At 36.1% G+C, this 23,530-nt stretch overlaps 1 protein-coding gene across 1 annotated transcript; it reads left to right on the forward strand.

Moving 5' to 3' along the window:
• Window positions 1–8,155: 8,155 nt before the first annotated feature.
• On the forward strand, window positions 8,156–22,682 carry LOC310726634 (uncharacterized protein; the record flags this gene model as incomplete). The annotated part of the gene is made up of 9 exons (XM_083542380.1): window positions 8,156–8,213; window positions 8,324–8,398; window positions 9,150–9,203; window positions 16,439–16,492; window positions 16,767–16,793; window positions 19,029–19,124; window positions 19,233–19,260; window positions 19,523–19,599; window positions 21,184–22,682. 9 exons carry the CDS (start codon window positions 8,156–8,158, stop codon window positions 21,195–21,197), a joined length of 483 nt encoding a protein of 160 aa, XP_083398506.1. The 3' UTR covers window positions 21,198–22,682.
• Between the last annotated feature and the right edge of the window lie 848 nt (window positions 22,683–23,530).

Here is a 23,530-nt window from a genome sequence, read left to right on the forward strand (position 1 = left end):
AAAATACTGTGCGTATACACTATACAATTATAATGTGTTCATGAAATGACTGAAGAGTCTACTTCATTTTTCCTCACTGCTGTAGATGTAAATTTGCCAACTCAAAATTTCAGGAAACTATCAGGAGTCATGTATATAGAGTACCAATGCCTGCTGAATATCAGGTGATGTCAACTTAGTAACAGAAAATTTCAAATCACTTTCATCAAGAAAATGCATCACTTTCCTATCAGTGCTTTATTCGTATTATATGCAAATGAATTCTGTGTTTGAGTAACATCAGATTTTTTTTACTATTTAGAAAACGATGCTGCTTCTGCAAAAACAACTGTTCACCCCGCAATGCATGAAGAGGGTAAGTTCTATTCTTCTTATTATTATACAGAATATAGTCCTATTCTTGTTATTGGTATAATGGGTATTGGTATAATTTTTCCTCACTGCTGTAGGTATTATTTAGTGTTAAACTTGGCAACACAAAATTTCAGAAAACTGTTAGGAGTCATTGATTTAGTGTACCAATGCCTACTGAATATTAGATCATGTCAGGTGCCTGAAGAACTCCACAGAGACAATGAGTACTGAAAAGATACTTTTATAGATCTACTATAAATAGATAAATATTAGTGTGATATTAGTACATTAGGAGAATATTCAGTAATTTCAATAAGCAAATATTTCACAAAACATTATTACAAGCAATTATTCCATTTATACTGTGTGATGTATGTAACTGTTTACAGAAATGCGAATGAAAATTTTTTAATATTTGTCATGTTTTTTCTATTTACATCTTCTTCTTCTTCTTCTTCTTTCGGCCTCTCCTATTAGGAAAATAATTTAAATATCTGCAGTACAAGTGTAAAAAAAGACAGAAGCAATTTGCAAATAATTATAGTTTCAGGTTACTGCTACATTTAATGAATACCAGCTAAACAAGTTAGATAATAATATCACTTATTAAATCAGCCACCAACCAAACATAGAGCTCAGCAAGTTAGTATGGAAATGAAAACCACAGATTTGACACTCCGTGTAACAAAAAACATGTTTTCCATAATTTAGATATGAAGATCTAAATAAGAATATTGTGATGTTTTGTTGGTACGTAATTCAGTTCCAACTAAACCGCAAGGCAAAGTGCAACCAGGTGATTGAGAAAAACATTGAATGTGCACCAGTGTTTGGTGGTCTTGTTGAAAGCATGTTAATTGTTGTGTTTTATACATTGTGTAATTATTTAGGAGCTGATAATAATACTGAAAATACTCAGTCTGTCAACAATAAAACAATGGAAAATAGCAAGCAGCCTTTACCCAGTTATCAATATGTACATAATGACAACTAAGTGCATCAAATCAAATATTAATACTACATTATGCAGACTTGAGGATGATACCAGCATTTGCAGCTTTTAAACTGAAGTTCCAAGTGCTACAAAAGGGTGTGTGTGTGTGTGCGTGTGTGTGTGTGTGTGTGCGTGTGCGTGTGTGTGTGTGTGTGTGTGTGTGTGTGTGTGTGTGTGTGTGTCAGCATATTACAAATACTGTAGATTAATGCCCACTCATACATGACCGAAACTTCTTAAACTAAAATATTTATTAAATTATGTTGATGGATAAATAGATGGATGGGTGTACTTTACTCTGCCCATGGGGAAGAGTTGTAGTATTAACTAGTATTTACAACATACTAGTTCCAAACTGCAAGCTTTCGTATAGCATTTTTCTTTCCTATTAATGTTTTATTATTGATTATATCCAAATTAAATAAAAATTTAAATGCATATTATATTATATTATATTATATTATATTATATTATATTATATTATATTATATTATATTATATTATATTATATTATATTATATTATATGCAGGTGGTGTAATGTCTTAAAGCAAACTAAATGTAACTCCTTAAAAGTTGATTATTTTTTTATACCAAAGCATTTTGCTGCTGATTAATTTTACATACATTTTTATCAGGTTAATGTTACTTGCAATCGTTCAAAATGCCCGCTAAACATGTTAGATCACGTATCATTCTGTTACAATATAAAAGCTACCAACCAAAACTGCTACCATGTAATGAAGGCGAGAGATGCAGGTGCAGTAACGTATTAATAAACAAGTCTCATGATACTAAATATATGAACTGAAACACAAAATACACAAGAGCATGGCCAAAGGCCTAATAAACAGAACCTGGTTGTGAGCAAAATTAACAACATGGAAAAACCAAGGTGAAAAAAAAGTGCACTGTTGGTCATCCTGTCTTAAACAAAATAAATTAATGTCAAAAAGGAAAGAAACAAACATTTCCCATCAGATTTAAGAGTCAGTGCTCAGGAGTATAAGTCATTTTGATGGTGCATGTGTTTAAATATTTTTGTAATGGCAAATGATTGCAAACTGCACATAAACATCTTGTGCAAAGGCTGAATTAATAATATGAATTATAATTAATATATTATATATATAATATATTATAATTATAATAATATATATAATGTTTATTAGATTAGATTAGATTCAATAAGATTAAACTTTATTGTCATTGTGCAAGGTACATGAACATGGCCAATGAAATGCAGTTAGCATCTAACCAGAAGTGCAGAAGTGGCCTATTTACAATAGATAGCAGTAGATAAATAAGATATGAGCTTCATATATACAGGGATGAGGGTGAATAATGTACAGAAGGTGCAGTAGGTAATAATATATTGTATATATATTAATATACAAAATACTGTGCGTATACACTATACAATTATAATGTGTTCATGAAATGACTGAAGAGTCTACTTCATTTTTCCTCACTGCTGTAGATGTAAATTTGCCAACTCAAAATTTCAGGAAACTATCAGGAGTCATGTATATAGAGTACCAATGCCTGCTGAATATCAGGTGATGTCAACTTAGTAACAGAAAATTTCAAATCACTTTCATCAAGAAAATGCATCACTTTCCTATCAGTGCTTTATTCGTATTATATGCAAATGAATTCTGTGTTTGAGTAACATCAGATTTTTTTTACTATTTAGAAAACGATGCTGCTTCTGCAAAAACAACTGTTCACCCCGCAATGCATGAAGAGGGTAAGTTCTATTCTTCTTATTATTATACAGAATATAGTCCTATTCTTGTTATTGGTATAATGGGTATTGGTATAATTTTTCCTCACTGCTGTAGGTATTATTTAGTGTTAAACTTGGCAACACAAAATTTCAGAAAACTGTTAGGAGTCATTGATTTAGTGTACCAATGCCTACTGAATATTAGATCATGTCAGGTGCCTGAAGAACTCCACAGAGACAATGAGTACTGAAAAGATACTTTTATAGATCTACTATAAATAGATAAATATTAGTGTGATATTAGTACATTAGGAGAATATTCAGTAATTTCTATAAGCAAATATTTCACAAAACATTATTACAAGCAATTATTCCATTTATACTGTGTGATGTATGTAACTGTTTACAGAAATGGGAATGAAAATTTTTTATATTTGTCATGTTTTTTCTATTTACATCTTCTTCTTCTTCTTCTTCTTTCGGCCTCTCCTATTAGGAAAATAATTTAAATGTCTGCAGTACAAGTGTAAAAAAAGACAGAAGCAATTTGCAAATAATTATAGTTTCAGGTTACTGCTACATTTAATGAATACCAGCTAAACAAGTTAGATAATAATATCACTTATTAAATCAGCCACCAACCAAACATAGAGCTCAGCAAGTTAGTATGGAAATGAAAACCACAGATTTGACACTCCGTGTAACAAAAAACATGTTTTCCATAATTTAGATATGAAGATCTAAATAAGAATATTGTAATGTTTTGTTGGTACGTAATTCAGTTCCAACTAAACCGCAAGGCAAAGTGCAACCAGGTGATTGAGAAAAACATTGAATGTGCACCAGTGTTTGGTGGTCTTGTTGAAAGCATGTTAATTGTTGTGTTTTATACATTGTGTAATTATTTAGGAGCTGATAATAATACTGAAAATACTCAGTCTGTCAACAATAAAACAATGGAAAATAGCAAGCAGCCTTTACCCAGTTATCAATATGTACATAATGACAACTAAGTGCATCAAATCAAATATTAATACTACATTATGCAGACTTGAGGATGATACCAGCATTTGCAGCTTTTAAACTGAAGTTCCAAGTGCTACAAAAGGGTGTGTGTGTGTGTGTGTGTGTGCGTGTGTGTGTGTGTGTGTGTGTGTGTGTGTGTGTGTGTGTGTGTGTGTGTGTGTGTGTGTGTGTGTGTGTGTGTGTCAGCATATTACAAATACTGTAGATTAATGCCCACTCATACATGACCGAAACTTCTTAAACTAAAATATTTATTAAATTATGTTGATGGATAAATAGATGGATGGGTGTACTTTACTCTGCCCATGGGGAAGAGTTGTAGTATTAACTAGTATTTACAACATACTAGTTCCAAACTGCAAGCTTTCGTATAGCATTTTTCTTTCCTATTAATGTTTTATTATTGATTATATCCAAATTAAATAAAAATTTAAATGCATATTATATTATATTATATTATATTATATTATATTATATTATATTATATTATATTATATTATATTATATTATATTATATTATATTATATGCAGGTGGTGTAATGTCTTAAAGCAAACTAAATGTAACTCCTTAAAAGTTGATTATTTTTTTATACCAAAGCATTTTGCTGCTGATTAATTTTACATACATTTTTATCAGGTTAATGTTACTTGCAATCGTTCAAAATGCCCGCTAAACATGTTAGATCACGTATCATTCTGTTACAATATAACAGCTACCAACCAAAACTGCTACCATGTAATGAAGGCGAGAGATGCAGGTGCAGTAACGTATTAATAAACAAGTCTCATGATACTAAATATATGAACTGAAACACAAAATACACAAGAGCATGGCCAAAGGCCTAATAAACAGAACCTGGTTGTGAGCAAAATTAACAACATGGAAAAACCAAGGTGAAAAAAAAGTGCACTGTTGGTCATCCTGTCTTAAACAAAATAAATTAATGTCAAAAAGGAAAGAAACAAACATTTCCCATCAGATTTAAGAGTCAGTGCTCAGGAGTATAAGTCATTTTGATGGTGCATGTGTTTAAATATTTTTGTAATGGCAAATGATTGCAAACTGCACATAAACATCTTGTGCAAAGGCTGAATTAATAATATGAATTATAATTAATATATTATATATATAATATATTATAATTATAATAATATATATAATGTTTATTAGATTAGATTAGATTCAATAAGATTAAACTTTATTGTCATTGTGCAAGGTACATGAACATGGCCAATGAAATGCAGTTAGCCTCTAACCAGAAGTGCAGAAGTGGCCTATTTACAATAGATAGCAGTAGATAAATAAGATATGAGCTTCATATATACAGGGATGAGGGTGAATAATGTACAGAAGGTGCAGTAGGTAATAATATATTGTATATATATTAATATACAAAATACTGTGCGTATACACTATACAATTATAATGTGTTCATGAAATGACTGAAGAGTCTACTTCATTTTTCCTCACTGCTGTAGATGTAAATTTGCCAACTCAAAATTTCAGGAAACTATCAGGAGTCATGTATATAGAGTACCAATGCCTGCTGAATATCAGGTGATGTCAACTTAGTAACAGAAAATTTCAAATCACTTTCATCAAGAAAATGCATCACTTTCCTATCAGTGCTTTATTCGTATTATATGCAAATGAATTCTGTGTTTGAGTAACATCAGATTTTTTTTACTATTTAGAAAACGATGCTGCTTCTGCAAAAACAACTGTTTACCCCGCAATGCATGAAGATGGTAAGTTCTATTCTTCTTATTATTATACAGAATATAGTCCTATTCTTGTTATTGGTATAATGGGTATTGGTATAATTTTTCCTCACTGCTGTAGGTATTATTTAGTGTTAAACTTGGCAACACAAAATTTCAGAAAACTGTTAGGAGTCATTGATTTAGTGTACCAATGCCTACTGAATATTAGATCATGTCAGGTGCCTGAAGAACTCCACAGAGACAATGAGTACTGAAAAGATACTTTTATAGATCTACTATAAATAGATAAATATTAGTGTAATATTAGTACATTAGGAGAATATTCAGTAATTTCTATAAGCAAATATTTCACAAAACATTATTACAAGCAATTATTCCATTTATACTGTGTGATGTATGTAACTGTTTACAGAAATGGGAATGAAAATTTTTTATATTTGTCATGTTTTTTCTATTTACATCTTCTTCTTCTTCTTCTTCTTCTTTCGGCCTCTCCTATTAGGAAAATAATTTAAATGTCTGCAGTACAAGTGTAAAAAAAGACAGAAGCAATTTGCAAATAATTATAGTTTCAGGTTACTGCTACATTTAATGAATACCAGCTAAACAAGTTAGATAATAATATCACTTATTAAATCAGCCACCAACCAAACATAGAGCTCAGCAAGTTAGTATGGAAATGAAAACCACAGATTTGACACTCCGTGTAACAAAAAACATGTTTTCCATAATTTAGATATGAAGATCTAAATAAGAATATTGTAATGTTTTGTTGGTACGTAATTCAGTTCCAACTAAACCGCAAGGCAAAGTGCAACCAGGTGATTGAGAAAAACATTGAATGTGCACCAGTGTTTGGTGGTCTTGTTGAAAGCATGTTAATTGTTGTGTTTTATACATTGTGTAATTATTTAGGAGCTGATAATAATACTGAAAATACTCAGTCTGTCAACAATAAAACAATGGAAAATAGCAAGCAGCCTTTACCCAGTTATCAATATGTACATAATGACAACTAAGTGCATCAAATCAAATATTAATACTACATTATGCAGACTTGAGGATGATACCAGCATTTGCAGCTTTTAAACTGAAGTTCCAAGTGCTACAAAAGGGTGTGTGTGTGTGTGTGTGTGTGTGTGTGTGTGTGTGTGTGTGTGTGTGTGTGTGTGTGTGTGTGTGTGTGTGTGTCAGCATATTACAAATACTGTAGATTAATGCCCACTCATACATGACCGAAACTTCTTAAACTAAAATATTTATTAAATTATGTTGATGGATAAATAGATGGATGGGTGTACTTTACTCTGCCCATGGGGAAGAGTTGTAGTATTAACTAGTATTTACAACATACTAGTTCCAAACTGCAAGCTTTCGTATAGCATTTTTCTTTCCTATTAATGTTTTATTATTGATTATATCCAAATTAAATAAAAATTTAAATGCATATTATATTATATTATATTATATTATATTATATTATATTATATTATATTATATTATATTATATTATATTATATGCAGGTGGTGTAATGTCTTAAAGCAAACTAAATGTAACTCCTTAAAAAAAAATTCATACCAAAGCATTTTGCTGCTGAATATAAATTTTACATACATTTTTATCAGGTTAATGTTACTTGCAATCATTCAAAATGCCCGCTAAACATGTTAGATCACGTATCATTCTGTTACAATATAACAGCTACCAACCAAAACTGCTACCATGTAATGAAGGCGAGAGATGCAGGTGCAGTAACGTATTAATAAACAAGTCTCATGATACTAAATATATGAACTGAAACACAAAATACACAAGAGCATGGCCAAAGGCCTAATAAACAGAACCTGGTTGTGAGCAAAATTAACAACATGGAAAAACCAAGGTGAAAAAAAAGTGCAGTAAAAGGTGCATTTGAATACAATATATAATAAAACATGTAACACGTGAACAAAAGAAATACGTGTCACAGTTCATGAGGTGTAGTGGCTGGTGCAAAATGTAGTCCTAGGTCATAATTCTGACATTTGCAACTGGGCAAGTTAGTAAGGAAATGCAAAGCATTGGCTCCTATATATGCTGAATCTATGACTTTGATGGAAAATGTGAATAAACAACCTTACCTGATATCAACGCTATATAACCTGACTTAACATTTCACTCTTTATACATTTCTTTGCTGTTAAATATGTATTTGTACATGCAGGGTTTATGCACACCTTTAATTTGTGTTGCATAGTTTTTATAAATATGCAGACAGGAAAGGCATTTACACTGCATGCTAATAATGACATTTTTAACTGAAGAATGACAAATGTTTAATTGAATGACATGTGCGATTGCTTAGCCACTTCAAGATCAACTGATCATGCTAACACAACTACAGATGGTGAGTCTTACTATAAATGACCAGAAGAATTTCAACACTGCATTCATCCAAAGAACATAAACACAAAGAAAACGTATTATTATAAAGTATTATAATCTTTATTCACTTAGGTGTGATATCACTGAGCACAGCAGCTACACTGATCAGTTCCACACAAAATCCCTCCTTAAGCAATGACACTCAAGGTAACAGAAACCATAAAGTGATCATTATTATCATCAAGGTGTGTGTGTGTGTGTGTGTGTGTGTGTGTGTGTGTGTGTGTGTGTGTGTGTGTGTGTGTGTGTGTGTGTGTGTGTGTGTGTGTGTGTGTACATGAATGCAAGTGTATTTATTTACAGTATATGCTGTACAGTACTGTGAGATAGAAAGCTGAGCTGCTTCACCATCTGTTTTAAAGAACTTCTACGAGCACTTGTTGGCTGCTGTTGCTTCACTCTCTGTTATAGGTCCTACCATAATTCATTGGGTAAATGTAGGGAACTTATGTAAGAACACTATTTGTTGTTATACACAAGCCTTGTTAATTGCTGCTGTACACCATATTGTTGCATATTGTAGTGTTTTGTTGGCGAATAATCAATATGTACATACTGACAACTCAATGCATTTAAACACATTATGCAGACTCGAGGATTATTCTATTTCAGTTAGATCTAATTTTCATTTCTGACATGAAGCTATCGTAACTGAAATGTGAGATCAATGTCTGTATTTTCAATCAATTTACACTTGTATTCATATCAGTTTTGAAGTGTTATATCTGTCACCATGATTAAGAAAGTGAGAGTACTGTATTAGTTGCATGTGAGTGATATGATGGGCATGTGACTGTTAGCTAAGAATATGGTTCATTAAAAACTAATGCACCAGTGTATTGTGGTATCTTTTAAAGCATGTTGATTGTTGTGTTTTGTAAATTGTGTAATCATTCAGGAAATACTCAATTAAATGCTACATCTGCTCCAAATGACAACAAAACAGTAACTGGTAAGTCACTTTCAGCCAATAATCAATATGTTTATATTAACAAGTGCATCATATTAAACATTAATACTACATTATGCAGACTTGAGGATTATTCTATTTCATTTAGATCTAATTTTTATTTCTGACATGATGCTATCGTAACTGAAATGTGAGATCAATGTGTCCATTTCCAATCAATTTTCACTTGTATTTATTTCAGTTTTGAAGTGTATATCTGTCAAGTCAAATCAAAACAAGTTTAATTATATAGCTCTTTTCACAATGGACATTGTCTCAAAGCATATACATTGTAAAATTAATTAGGAGGTAATACTCCATCCATCCATCCATCCATCTTCTCCCGCTTATCCGAGGCCGGGTCGCGGGGTCAGCAGAGTAAGCAGAGATGCCCAGACTTCCCTCTCCCTAGACACTTTTTCCAGCTCTTCCGGGGGGACACCGAGGCGTTCCCAGGCCAGCCGGGAGACATAGTCTCTCCAGCGTGTCCTAGGTCTTCCCCGGGGTCTCCTCCCAGTGGGACGCGCCCGGAACACCTTCCCAGGAAGGCGTCCAGGAGGCATCCGGAACAGATGCCCGAGCCACCTCAGCTGACCCCTCTCGATGTGGAGGAGCAGCGGCTCTACTCTGAGCTCCTCCCGAGTGACCGAGCTTCTCACCCTATCTCTAAGGGATCGCCCAGCCACCCTGCGGAGAAAGCAGATTTCGGCCGCCTGTATCCGGGATCTTGTCCTTTCGGTCATGACCCAGAGCTCATGACCGTAGGTAAGAGTAGGAACGTAGATTGACCGGTAAATCGAGAGTTTCGCCTTGCGGCTCAGCTCTTTTTTCACCACGACAGACTGGTACATCGACCGCATTACTGCAGAACCTGCACCGATCCGTCTGTCAATCTCCCGTTCCACCCTTCCCTTACTCGTGAACAAAACCCCAAGATACTTAAACTCCTCCACTTGCGGCAGGAACTCTCCACCAACCTGAAGTGGGCAAGCCACCCTTTTCCGAATGAGGACCATGGCCTCGGATTTGGAGGTGCTGATTCTCATCCCAGCCGCTTCACACTCAGCTGCAAACCGTTCCAGTGCATGCTGAAGGTCCTGGTCTGATGAAGCCAACATGACAACATCATCTGCAAAGAGCAGAGACGAAATCGTGTTGTCACCAAACCGGACACCCTCCGGCCCCTGGCCGCGCCTAGAAATTCTGTCCTTAAAAATTATGAACAAAACCGGTGACAAAGGGCAGCCCTGCCGGAGTCCAACATGCACCGGGAACAAGTCTGACTTACTGCCGGCAATGCGAACCAAGCTCCTGCTTCGGTCGTACAGGGACCAGACAGCCCTTAGTAAAGGGCCCCGGACCCCATACTCCCGGAGCACCCTCCACAGGCTGCCGCGAGGGACACAGTCGAATGCCTTTTCCAAATCCACAAAACACATGTGGACTGGTTGGGCAAACTCCCATGAACCCTCCAGCACCCTGTAGAGGGTATAGAGCTGGTCCAGTGTTCCACGGCCTGGACGAAAACCACACTGTTCCTCCTGAATCCGAGGTTCTACTATCGGCCGTATTCTCCTCTCCAGTACCCTGGCATAGACTTTCCCAGGTAGGCTGAGAAGTGTGATCCCCCTATAGTTGGAACACACCCTCCGGTCCCCCTTCTTAAAAAGAGGGACCACCACCCCGGTCTGCCATTCCAGAGGCACTGTCCCCGACTGCCACGCGATGCTGCAGAGGCGTGTCAGCCAAGACAGCCCCACAACATCCAGAGACTTGAGGTACTCAGGGCGGATCTCATCCACCACCGGTGCCTTGCCACCGAGGAGTTTCTTTACTACCTCGGTGACTTCAGCTTGGGTGATGGACGAGTCCACCTCTGAGCCTTCAGCCTCTGCTTCCTCAATGGAAGACGTGACGGCGGGATTGAGGAGATCCTCGAAGTATTCCTTCCACCGTCCAACGACATCCCCAGTTGAGGTCAACAGCTCCCCACCTCCACTGAAAACAGCATTGGTAGGGCACTGCTTCCCTCTCCTGAGGCGCCGGACGGTTTGCCAGAATCTCTTCGGGGCAGCCGATAGTCCTTCTCCATGGCCTCACCGAACTCTTCCCAGGCCCGAGTTTTTGCCTCCACAACCACCCGGGCTGCAGTTCGCTTGGCCTGCCGGTACCCGTCAGCTGCCTCAGGAGTCCCACAAGCCAACCAGGCCCGATAGGACTCCTTCTTCAGCTTGACGGCATCCCTTACTTCCAGTTGCCACCACCGGGTTCGGGGATTGCCGCCTCGACAGGCACCGGAGACCTTACGGCCACAGCTCCGAGCGGCCGCTTCGACAATGGAGGTGGAGAACATGGTCCACTCGGACTCAATATCTCCGGCCTCCCTCGGGATCCGGTCAAAGCTCCGCCGGAGGTTGGAGTTGAAGATCTCTCTGACAGGAGACTCGGCCAACGAGGTGGTGATCAGTTGACAGCTCCGCCCCTCTCTTTACCCGAGTGTCCAAGACATATGGCCGCAGGTCAGATGAAATGACCACAAAGTTGATCATCGACCTATGGCCTAGGGTGTCCTGGTGCCACGTGCACTGATGGACACCCTTATGCTTGAACATGGTGTTCGTTATGGACAAACTGTAACTAGCACAGAAGTCCAATAACTGAACACCGCTCGGGTTCAGATCAGGGGGGGATGTTCCTTTCAATCACGCCCCTCCAGTTGTCACTGTCGCTGCCCACGTGGGCATTGAAGTCTCCCAGTAGAACGACGGAGTCCCCAGTCGGAGCACTTTCCAGCACTTCTCCCAGAGACCCCAAGAAGGCCGGGTACTCTACACTGCCGTTTGGCCCGTAGGCACACACAACATTGAGAGACCTATCCCCGACCCGTAGGCGCAGGGAAACGACCCTCTCATTCACCGGGGTAAACTCCAACACATGGCGGCTGAGCTGGGGGGCTATAAGCAAACCCACACCAGCCTGCCGCCTTTCACCATGGGCAACTCCAGAGTGGTGAAGAGTCCATCCTCTCTCAAGGAGTGTGGTTCCAGAGCCCAAGCCGTGCGTAGAGGTGATCCCGACTATCTCTAGTCGGAACCTCTCAACCTCACGCACAATCTCAGGCTCTTTCCCCGCCAGCGAGGTGACATTCCACGTCCCTAGAGCTAGCTTCCGTGTCCAGGGATCAGGTTGTCGAGGCTCCCGCCTTCGACTGCTGCCCGATCCTCTCAGCACCAGCCCCTTACGGTCCCTCCTGCAGGGGCAAGGCCCGGCCACCAGGCGCTTGCATACGAGCACCAACCCCGGGCCTGGCTCCAGGGTGGGGCCCCGGCTGCGCCATACCGGCGACGTAACGGTCCTCGATCTGTTTTTTCTCATAAGGGTTTTTGAACCGCTCTTAGTCTGACCCGTCGTCTAGGACCTGTTTGCCTTGGGAGACCCTACCAGGGGCATATAGCCCCGGACAACATAGCTCCTAGGGTCATTCGGGTACTCAAACCCCTCCACCACGTTAAGGTGGCAGTTCAAGAAGGGGCAAGTGCACTCTTGCCCCTCCTATTAGTAATACTAATATTGAAAATACTTAGCATGTCAACAGTGGAACAATAAAAACTGGTAAGTTACCTTTAGCCAGTAATCAATATGTACGAACCCAATACCAAAAAAGTTGGGACACTGTGCAAATTGTGAATAAAAACAGAATGCACTGATGTGGAAGTTTCAAATTTAAATATTTTATTCAGAATACAGCATAGGTGACATATCAAATGTTTAAACTTAAAAAAATTATAATTTTAAAGGGAAAAATAAGTTGATTTTAAATTTCATGGCATCAAAACATCTCAAAAAAGTTGGGACAAGGCCATGTTTACCACTGTGTATCATCCCCTCTTCTTTTTATAACAGTCTGCAAACGTCTGGGGACTGAGGAGACAAGTTGCTTAAATTTCAAAATAGGAATGTTAGTCCCATTCTTGTCTAAAACAAGCTTCTAGTTTCTTAACTGTCTTAGGTCTCCTTTGTCGCATCTTCCTCTTTATGATGCGCTAAATGTTTTCTATGGGTGAAAGATCTGGACTGCAGGCTGGCCATTTTAGTACCCGGATTCTTCTTCTACGCAGCCATGATGTTGTAGTTGATGCAATATGTGGTCTGGCATTGTCATGTTGGAAAATTAAAGGTCTTCCCCGGAAGAGACAACGTCTGGATGGGAGCATATGTTGTTCTAGAACTTGGATATACCTTTCAGCATTGATGGTGCCTTTCCAGATGTGTAAGCTGCCCATGCCACACGCACTCATGCAACCCCATACCATACATTAGATATGTCTTCTTTTTTGACCTATAGAGTTTTAGCCAGCAACGGCGAATAGCACAGTGGATTGTGTTCACTGACAATGTTTTCTGGAAGTATTCCTGAGCCCATAATGTGATTTCCATTAAAGTAGCATTCCTGTATGTGATGCAGTGCCGTCTAAGGGCCCGAAGATCACGGGCATCCAGTATGGTTTTCCAGCCTTGACCCTTACGCACAGAGATTGTTCCAGATTCTCTGAATCTTTGGATGATATTATGCACTGTAGATGATGATAACTTCAAACTCTTTGCAATTTTTCTCTGAGAAACTGCTTTCTGATATTGCTCCACTATTGTTCGCTTCAGCATTGGGGGAATTGGTGATCCTCTGCTCATCTTCAATTCTGAGAGACACTGCCACTCTGAGAGGCTCTTTTTAGACCCAATCATGTTGCCAGTTGACCTAATAAGTTGCAAATTGGTCCTCCAGCTGTTCCTTTTATGTACATTTAACTTTTTCGGCCTCTTATTGCTACCTGTCCCAACTTTTTTGGAATTTGTAGCTCTCATGAAATCCAAAATGAGCCAATATTTGGCATGACATTTTAAAATGTCTCACTTTCAATATTTTATATGTTATCTATATTCTATTGTGAACAAAATATAAGTTTATGAGATTTGTAAATTATTGCATTCCTTTTTTATTCACAATTTGTACAGTGTCCAAACTTTTTTGGAATCGGGTTTGTACATACTGACAACTCAATGCATTAAAACATTATGAAGACTCGAGGATTATTCTATTTCAGTTAAATCTAGAAATAATTTTTATTTCTGACATGATGCTATCGTAACTGAAATGTGAGATCAATGTGTGCATTTCCAATCAATTTTCACTTAAATTAATTTCATGTTAATGTTATATCTGTCACCATGATTAAGAAAGTGAGCGTACTGTATTAGTTGCATGTGACTGATATGATGGGCATGTGACTGTTAGCTAAGAATATGGTTTGTTAAAAACTAATGCACCAGTGTATTGTGGTATCTTTTAAAGCATTTTGATTGTTGTGTTTTGTAAATTGTGTAATCATTCAGGAAATACTCAATTAAATGCGACATCTGCTCCAAATGACAACAAAACAGTAACTGGTAAGTAACTTTTAGCCAATAATCTTCTGCTTCTTTGTCTGCTTCTTCTTCTTTCAGCTTCTCCCATTAGTGGTCCCCACAGCGGATCATCCCTCTCCATACCCCCCTGTCCTCTACATCTGCCTCTTTCAAATCAACTACCTGCACGCCTTCCCTCACCACATCCATAAACCTCCTCCTTGGTTTTCCTCTTTTCCTCCTTCCTGGTGGCCCCATGCTCAGCATACTCCTACCGATATACCCAATATACAAACCATCTCAATCTCGCCTCCCTCACCTTGTCTCCAAAAATCCTACATGCGCTGTCCTTCTAATAAACTCATTTCTAATCCTGTCCATCCTCATCATTCCCAATGAAAACCTCAACATATTCAGTTCTGCTACCTCCAGCTCCACCTCCTGTCTTTTATTCAATGTCACTGTCTCTGAACCATACAACATCACAGGTCTCACCACAGTTCTATAAACTTTCCCTTTCACTCTTGCAGATATCCTTCGATCACAACTTTTAGCCAATAATCAATATGTTCATATTAACAAGTGCATTATATCAAACATTAATCCTACATTATGCAGACTCGAGGATTATTCTATTTCAGTTAGATCTAATTTTCATTTCTGACATGAAGCTATCCTAACTGAAATGTGAGATCAATGTGTGTATTTCCAATCAATTTTCACTTGTATTCATATCAGTTTTGAAGTGTTATATCTGTCACCATGATTAAGAAAGTGAGAGTACTGTATTATTTGCATGTGAGTGATATGATGGGCATGTGACTGTTAGCTAAGAATATGGTTCATTAAAAACTAATGCACCAGTTTATTGTGGTATCTTTGACAACATGTTGATTGTTGTGTTTTGTAAATTGTGTAATCATTCAGAAAAAACTAATTTAAATGCTACATCTGCTCCAAATGACAACAAAACAGTAACTGGAAAGTAACTTTTAGCCAATAATCTTCTGCTTCTTCGTCTGCTTCTTCTTCTTCTTTCAGCTTCTCCCATTAGTGGTCCCCACAGCGGATCATCCCTCTCCATACCCCCCTGTCCTCTACATCTGCCTCTTAAAAATCAACTACCTGCATGTCTTCCCTCACCACATCCATAAACCTCCTCCTTGGCTTTCCTCTTTTCCACTTTCCTGGTGGCCCCATGCTCAGCATACTCCTACCGATATACCCCATATACAAACCATCTCAATCTTGCCTCCCTCACCTTGTCTCCAAAACTTCCTACATGCACTGCCCTTCTAATAAACTAATTTCTAATCCTGTCCATCCTCGTCACTTCCAACAAAAATCTCAACATCTTCAGCTCTGCTACCGCCAGCTCCACCTCCTGTCTTTTACTCAATGTCACTGTCTCTAAACCATACAACATCTCAGGTCTCACCACAGTCCTATAAACTTCCCCCTTCACTCTTGCAGATACCCTTCGATCACAACTTTTAGCCAATAATCAATATGTACATATTAACAAGTGCATTATATCAAACATTAATACTACATTATGCAGACTCGAGGATTATTCTATTTCAGTTAACTGAAATGTGAGATCAATGTGTGTATTTCCAATCAATTTACACTTGAATTCATATCAGTTTTGAAGTGTTATATCTGTCACTATGATTAAGAAAGTTAGAGTACTGTATTAGTTGCATGTGAGTGATATGATGGGCATGTGACTGTTAGCTAAAAATATGGTTCATTAAAAACTAATGCACCAGTGTATTGTGGTATCTTTTAAAGCATTTTGATTGTTGTTTTTTGTAAATTGTGTAATCATTTAGAAAAAACTCAATCAAATGCTACATCTGCTCCAAATGGCAACAAAACAGTACCTGGTAAGTAACTTTTAGCCAATAATCAATATGTTCATATTAACAAGTGCATTATATCAAACATTAATACTACATTATGCGGATTCGAGGATTATTCTATTTCATTTAGATCTAATTTTCATTTCTGACATGATGCTGTCGTAACTGAAATGTGAGATCAATGTGTGCATTTCTAATACATTTTCACTTGTATTCATATCAGTTTTCAAGTGTTATATCTGTCACCATGATTAAGAAATGTTGATTGTTATGCTTTGTAAATTGTGTAATCATTCAGAAAATACTGGCAACAAAAGAGACTCTTGTAAATAACTTTCAGCGAATTATCAATATGAACATATTAACAAGTGCATTATATCAAACATTAATACAACATTATGCAGACTTGACGATTATTCTATTTCTATGCATTTGGGATTTTTGTGATCACTATTTTCTAGACAGTGATTTTTTTTCTTTATTTTATTTCATAGAACAGCATGATAAAGGCACTGTAGATAAAGAATCTGGTGTGTATATTCGCTAATTACAGATTACTGAATGCCTGCACAAGCAATGTATTCATGTTGTATTTGCAGATGACACAGAAACATCTCATTTTTTAATTTTAATTTAAATTTTTATTAAAAAAAATTTATTTCAACCTAGAATAGCTAGGACATTTACGACATGACTGGAGATATGTGAGTTTTAAATTAGAAACGCTGTCATCAACCTTTATTAAAAAACAAACACATTCTAATTGGAATTGGCATAGTGGTTTTGTTAATCAGTACTATAACTATAAATACTATTATTGTTATTAGTATTGTTATTATTATTATTATTATTATTATTATTATTATTATTATTATTATTATTATTATCATTATTATTATTATTATTATATTATTATTGTTGTTGTTGTTGTTGTAATCATTTAAACATTTAATTCGTTTGAGTAGATTTGTAAATCTGTGAATAGATTAAAAGAAATACGTGTCACAGTTCATGAGATATTGGTGTAAAAATGAGTAGTGGTTGAAAAATGTAAAATGTAATCCTGGGTCATAAATCTGACACTTGCAACTGGGCAAGTTATTAAGAAAATGCAAAGCATTGATTCCTATATATGCTAAAACTATGACTTTGATATAAAATGTGAAAAAAAAAACCTTACCTAATATCCACATTATATAACATAATATAATCTGTAAAAAGATCTTAATACATTAACTATTATATAACTGTTACTTATTATATAACTGTATATAAACTGTTCTAATTTGAAAAAAGGTTTTTTTTTTATATGAAAGCAAATAGAATAGGAACATGTGAAGCTGACGATATTTAAAAACATGTAAAAAAAAAAAAAAAAAAAAAAAAAAAACATGAATAATATACTTTTATTAATAATTATTACATAATAGAAAATAGGAGATAAATGTGTACATATTCAATGTATTTTTACTTACATACATCTAAATCGTTGTCACCATGACATTTAGAGTACTGTATTAGTTACATGTGAGTTATTAGATGGGTATGTGACTGTTAGTTATGCATGTAGTTAATTATTTATGGTTAGGACAGCCAGGAGCAAACTATTAATGTGAAGTGCATATTTCAATAAAGGGTGATTGACCTAAGAAATATAGAGGAGAGACTTAACTTAATAATAGTTTTGTTTTATAATCATTAAGTTTTATAGGTATGTTTGTATGCCTTCCTAAGCCAATGTGTCTAACAATCCTATCAGTTTTTACCAATATTTCATTCATGTAAATATGTCTAATTTTGGCTAGTGGTTTTGAATGTTTAGTAAAGTTCTGACTAAACCAGTCTGAATAATGTCTGACAACCTAAACGCTAATATTACTCATTACTACATTAATGTAATGGCTGAATACTGGAGTAAAGTTTTTTCTTTAATCTAGCGAACACTGTTGAGTCCTCATTGTGCAGTAATGTTCCACCAACTTATGTTTCCATGTATTAGTTCTGAAGTTGTAAGCCGGGCCATCCAATCATATTAGCATAATGTCATTTCTGCACTAATAACTCACATGGCCAAAAACAGAATCAATTCTTTCAAGTTTCTGTCAACATTAGTGAGTCTAATACACTGATTCATCTTCTGTTGAAATTATGATCCCACTCTATGCTGTGTTCTATAGGATTAAAGTCTTCTGGTTTTGAAGGACTGTCCATGTATTCCAGGTTTCCAACTCGCTTTATAATAAAATATCACAGATTTGACCTTAAAAATTTCATCAGGGAATGTAGGTGTCATTATTGGGTTCTATAAGATTAGATAAGATATGCCTTTATTCATCCCACAGTGGGGATATTTCTGTTACAGTAGCAAAGAATAAGAAATGTGCAAATATATACAAAAAGTAGAGACATAATGAAAGTATATACATTACAGTGTATATATACAAAAAAAAAAAGAGACCACTGTGCAAATTACAGGCAAATTAGGGTAAATGAACATAAGCTAAGTGAGTGAATATGGATGTAATGTACTAATTTCTGTAAACACATTGTTCATTTACAGATCATAAATGGGTCTGGATTGTTTTTGGGTTATCTGCAGCTGCAATCATAGTTGCTGGGGCGTACTGGAAGTACTATAAAGTCCAGAATCATCCAGGTATCTACCAAACTCCACTGTATTATAAACACTTTTTTTTCTGTACTTGATTTGGAAATTAGAATTAAATATTTCTTCATTTTTTTGTACATTTTTGTTGTCCCATAGTTGAGACCATGGACCATGGAACAGAGAAGTGAGTATGTTGGGTTTAAAAGAAACTCAAATTCCCCAAAGTGACTGTTTCTATCGTTGAAATCATCTTGAGTATTTCACCTTAACTTATTGCTTAAAAAGTTGTCAAACTGTTATACAGTAATATACCTTATACAGTATATCAGCTTTGTTAAGCCTCTAGGAAAATGTACTATTTTTACACTGGCATTATATTGTAAGTGTTTCCCTGGAGTCATGATTGTTTTTCTGTATTTGCTCCCATGTTGCTGCTGAACTTTCAGTGCTTCGTTCCAAAGGACGGAGAGTAACAAAGATGGAGTCATGCTTTTGGGAGTCAAAACAGGAGGGGAGGAGAATGGTATGACTACTACCTTAAGTGATCAATTAATTATTACTAGGGTGGACAGTAAGGAAGTAAATGTAATTCTTTCCTGTACTTAAGTAGCTTTTTCACGTCTATGTACTTTACCAAACAATTTCTATTTGGGGAGGCTTTTACTTTAACTTCACTACATTTCAAAGTCAAATATCGTACTTTTTACTTAACTCAGCACACAGCAAGCCACCAATCAGGGTAAAGCACGCACTCTGTTTAGAACTCGTTTTGATTGGCGCTTGGTGGTATCTACTTAACACCAACATACAGTTCAGCATCAGTTCAACAACAAGCAGAACATTTAATGAGGAATAAATGATGGAAGAAACTCCTGACTCGAACCTGCCACAGCACCCATAATTTCAGTCATTATTTTTGAAGTAGTTGAAAAGAAGGTTTTGGGCTTATGATAATTTTAATAGATTCAATAAGAAAACAGTAAAAGGGATGAAAGGAATTTGCATTGCTCCTTTCTTTTGACCACATCCCATCCTGTATTGCTATTTATCTGGTCCAACATGTTCAGCTGCTCAGAGGAAGCCTGGGCTTTTAATAGCTCATTGTTGCTGATGAGGGGGTGAGTGAGGGAAGGTGTTTCCTGCTGTTTATCTCCCCACCTCTACTCCCCTTCACACCACCCTACAAAAAAAAAAAAAAAACAAGATGAGAGATTACTTTCTCAGTCAGTTACTACCTATTCTTGCAAAGACATTATTGTGGTGCAAATGTCATTAAATCCCCAAGAGCATTGCTTTTATTTAAGGGTGGATTTTTATTTTTGCACTTTTTTTTAGTGAACTCTTTAGCAGGGGATTTCACAGGATGCAGGATATTTACATACTTACATGTTGCACTTCCTGCACTTAGAGTTGATAAAACTACTTTTTTACATTTGATTGCGCTGTAGACATGCACCATGCTCTAAGAATTTAGAGCACTGTGATATTAAAAATAGCAATTATGGTCCTGGTGCTCCTCTTAACTCATTGTTGACAGTGAATCAACAATGAGAAATGAATAGCTACAATTCAGACAAATATAGTACAATTATTTGGAGCCTTGTGGTGACTCAGAATAATAAATGTACCAGACAGTGATTACTTGGCAGAGATTTACTCCATAATCACATGCAGTGATTTGTTCAGCTTTCATTTGTTTGCTGTGGCTGTCCAAATACTGACAAAACTCATCTGCAGAATCAGGTGAACACAACGCTACAATCATGTTCCCTATGACTTCATAGTGTACCTACTTTATTGTACACCCTAGAATTGTTTGATTCTAAATATTTATTAACTTATTAAATCATTAAACTGTTTTTATGTCCTGCAGACATTAGCATTTACTGATATGCTAGTATGTCGTTTCATCCTGTGCTTCTAGTGGCTGAATTTTCTGAACATTTACAAGTATCTTAGTGACCTCTAGTGGAGAAGAAAGCACTTCTAATTTGTTGCAGGTCATTGAGGCTGAGATGTTGTCAACTATATATCGCCTGGCATAAAACATAGACTAATATTTAAAAGTTTATTTGAATTAATTTGGATTATTTTCACCTTGTTACAGCTGCAGCAAAATAAGCAGCCAAGAAAAGTGGCATAAGGCAAAAACCATTAGAAGACTGCACACTTCAGTGATCTTCCTTTGGAATTAATTGTAATTAAGTGACACTTTTTACATTGAATGTAAAGGTATAGACTGTTTTGGCAAACTCTATATTGAAATATGACTACTGCAGAGATGATAAGTTTACTGTATATGAGACTTTTTATATTTAGAATTGGGTAAAAAAAAAAAAAACTTCTGTTGTTTTCTGTACATAAAAAAAAAATGTCAACATGTCAATGTTTGTAATACATATACCGTATTTTTCAGACTATAAGCCTCTACTTTTTTCCCACGTTTTGAACCCCGCATCTTAAACAATGAAGCAGCTTATTTATGGATTTTTCCTGACGATGACAAAAGATAAACTCCCCAGAGAAATACAGTAGTTTTGAAAGGAAAGAGGAAGACAGTGAACAATGACTTTCTTGGTAGGCTACTGTTTAGATACAAGCCGTTGTAACGCGTTGAGTCTGGGTGAAGGGAGAGCTCTCTAACTCCAGTTGCAACAGAAATCATATAAGCACAGACAGGTTTCCAAAACTCGTGCTTTTTTATTTTTCTTGGCAACAGCGTTAAGGGTTAGTCAAAGAAACTTAGAAATGAGCATCAGAAAATAAAAAGGACATAATCCTCAGTCTTGAACACACGCTGTAATAGCAGAAGAATGCAGTGACATGCTTTTCCCAAAATACCCCCTGCTCCTAATAGAAGCGCAACATATTGCATTTAGTGTCTTTCATTAAAGCCTGTGTAAAGTTCATTAGTTTCAGTGTAGGCTTATAGACAGGTGCGGCTTATTTATGTTAAAAATAAAAATATTTGTCAAATTCAGTGGGTGCGGCTTATATAAGGGTGCGCTTTATAGTCCGGAAATTATGGTACTTTTAATAACATATTCAGATATAGCTTGTATAAAATTTGTGGTTAAAGCGCTATTAATATATGTGGCTGTAAGATTATTAAAGTACAAATATGTTAATCAATTTTTATTCCCATATGTATATCAAATATTTTTTAGTTTTCATGTATTATGTGTTTACTGGATTTCCAACTACTAGACCTACCGTGTCAGACATTTGCATTCATTTACTTTTACTTTTACTTTTTACACTTGCAATTTTAGAAGAGATTTTTGTTGTACTTGTAGAACATTTGTAAATATCAATTTGTGGACATATAAAATGCATTATATTTGACACACCTTCATGTTATCATTCTTCTGTTTTTAAAATGGAATTATGTTCTTAAACTTTGTGCAGTGGCAATGTTTGTTACCTGCAGATTAATACAATTATTTGTGCCACATCTTATCACTCATGTACTGTAGCCATATATATATATATATATATATATATATATATATATATATATATATATATATATATATATATATATATTTGCTAAATAAATATGCTAAATGTGTGTGTTATGTAATAAACAAAAAAAATGTTAAACAACGTACAATATGTTTTAGATTTTAGCTAATGTTATCTTTGATGACAGCTTGGCACACTCATTGCATTCTGACAGCAGAATCTTTACCTGGAATTGTTTTCAGTTTAAATGTGTGCTTTGTCAAATGTTATTTTGTGACATTTCTTGCCTGCTTAATGTGCTTTAGACCAATAGTTGTCTTGTGCAGAGGAAAGGGTGAGTACTGAGTCAATCACCATGTTAGTACTACTACAACTACTGTACAAATCCATATTATGGTAAGAAACACTCAGTAAAGAAGTAAAGAAAAAAGACAATCCATCATTGCTTTAACAAATAAAGGTCAGTCAGTCCAAAAAATCTCAAGAACTTCAAATGTGTTCCCAAGTCTCCAAAACCATTAATCACAATGATAATACAGGCTTTTATAAAGACCACCACAGAAAAGGAAGACCAAGAGCTACCTCTGTTGCAGACAATATGTTTATTAAAATTACCAGCTTTACAAACCACAGATTTACATAAATACTTCTCAGAGTTCAAGCGGCAGACATCTAACAACCATGGACATTAGATCAGTGGAAAACTCTCCTTTGGTCTGATGAGTCCAAATCTGATATTTGTGGTTCTGATCACTGTGTTTTTGTTAGTAACATTGAAACATGGAGGAGGAGGTATGAATTTGTGCAGGTGCTTTGATGGTGACACTGTTGGTGATTTAGTCAAAATTGAGGGCACACTTAACCACTGTGGCTACTACAGCATTCTGTAGTGACATGCCATCCCATCTGGTTTGCACTTAGTGGGACCATAATTCGTTTTCTAACAGGACAATGACCCCAAACAAACCTCTAGGTTATGTAAAAGCTAT

This window comes from Silurus aristotelis (genome assembly GCF_946808225.1).
Source record: "Silurus aristotelis genome assembly, chromosome: 5".
NCBI classification, from domain to species: domain Eukaryota; kingdom Metazoa; phylum Chordata; class Actinopteri; order Siluriformes; family Siluridae; genus Silurus; species Silurus aristotelis.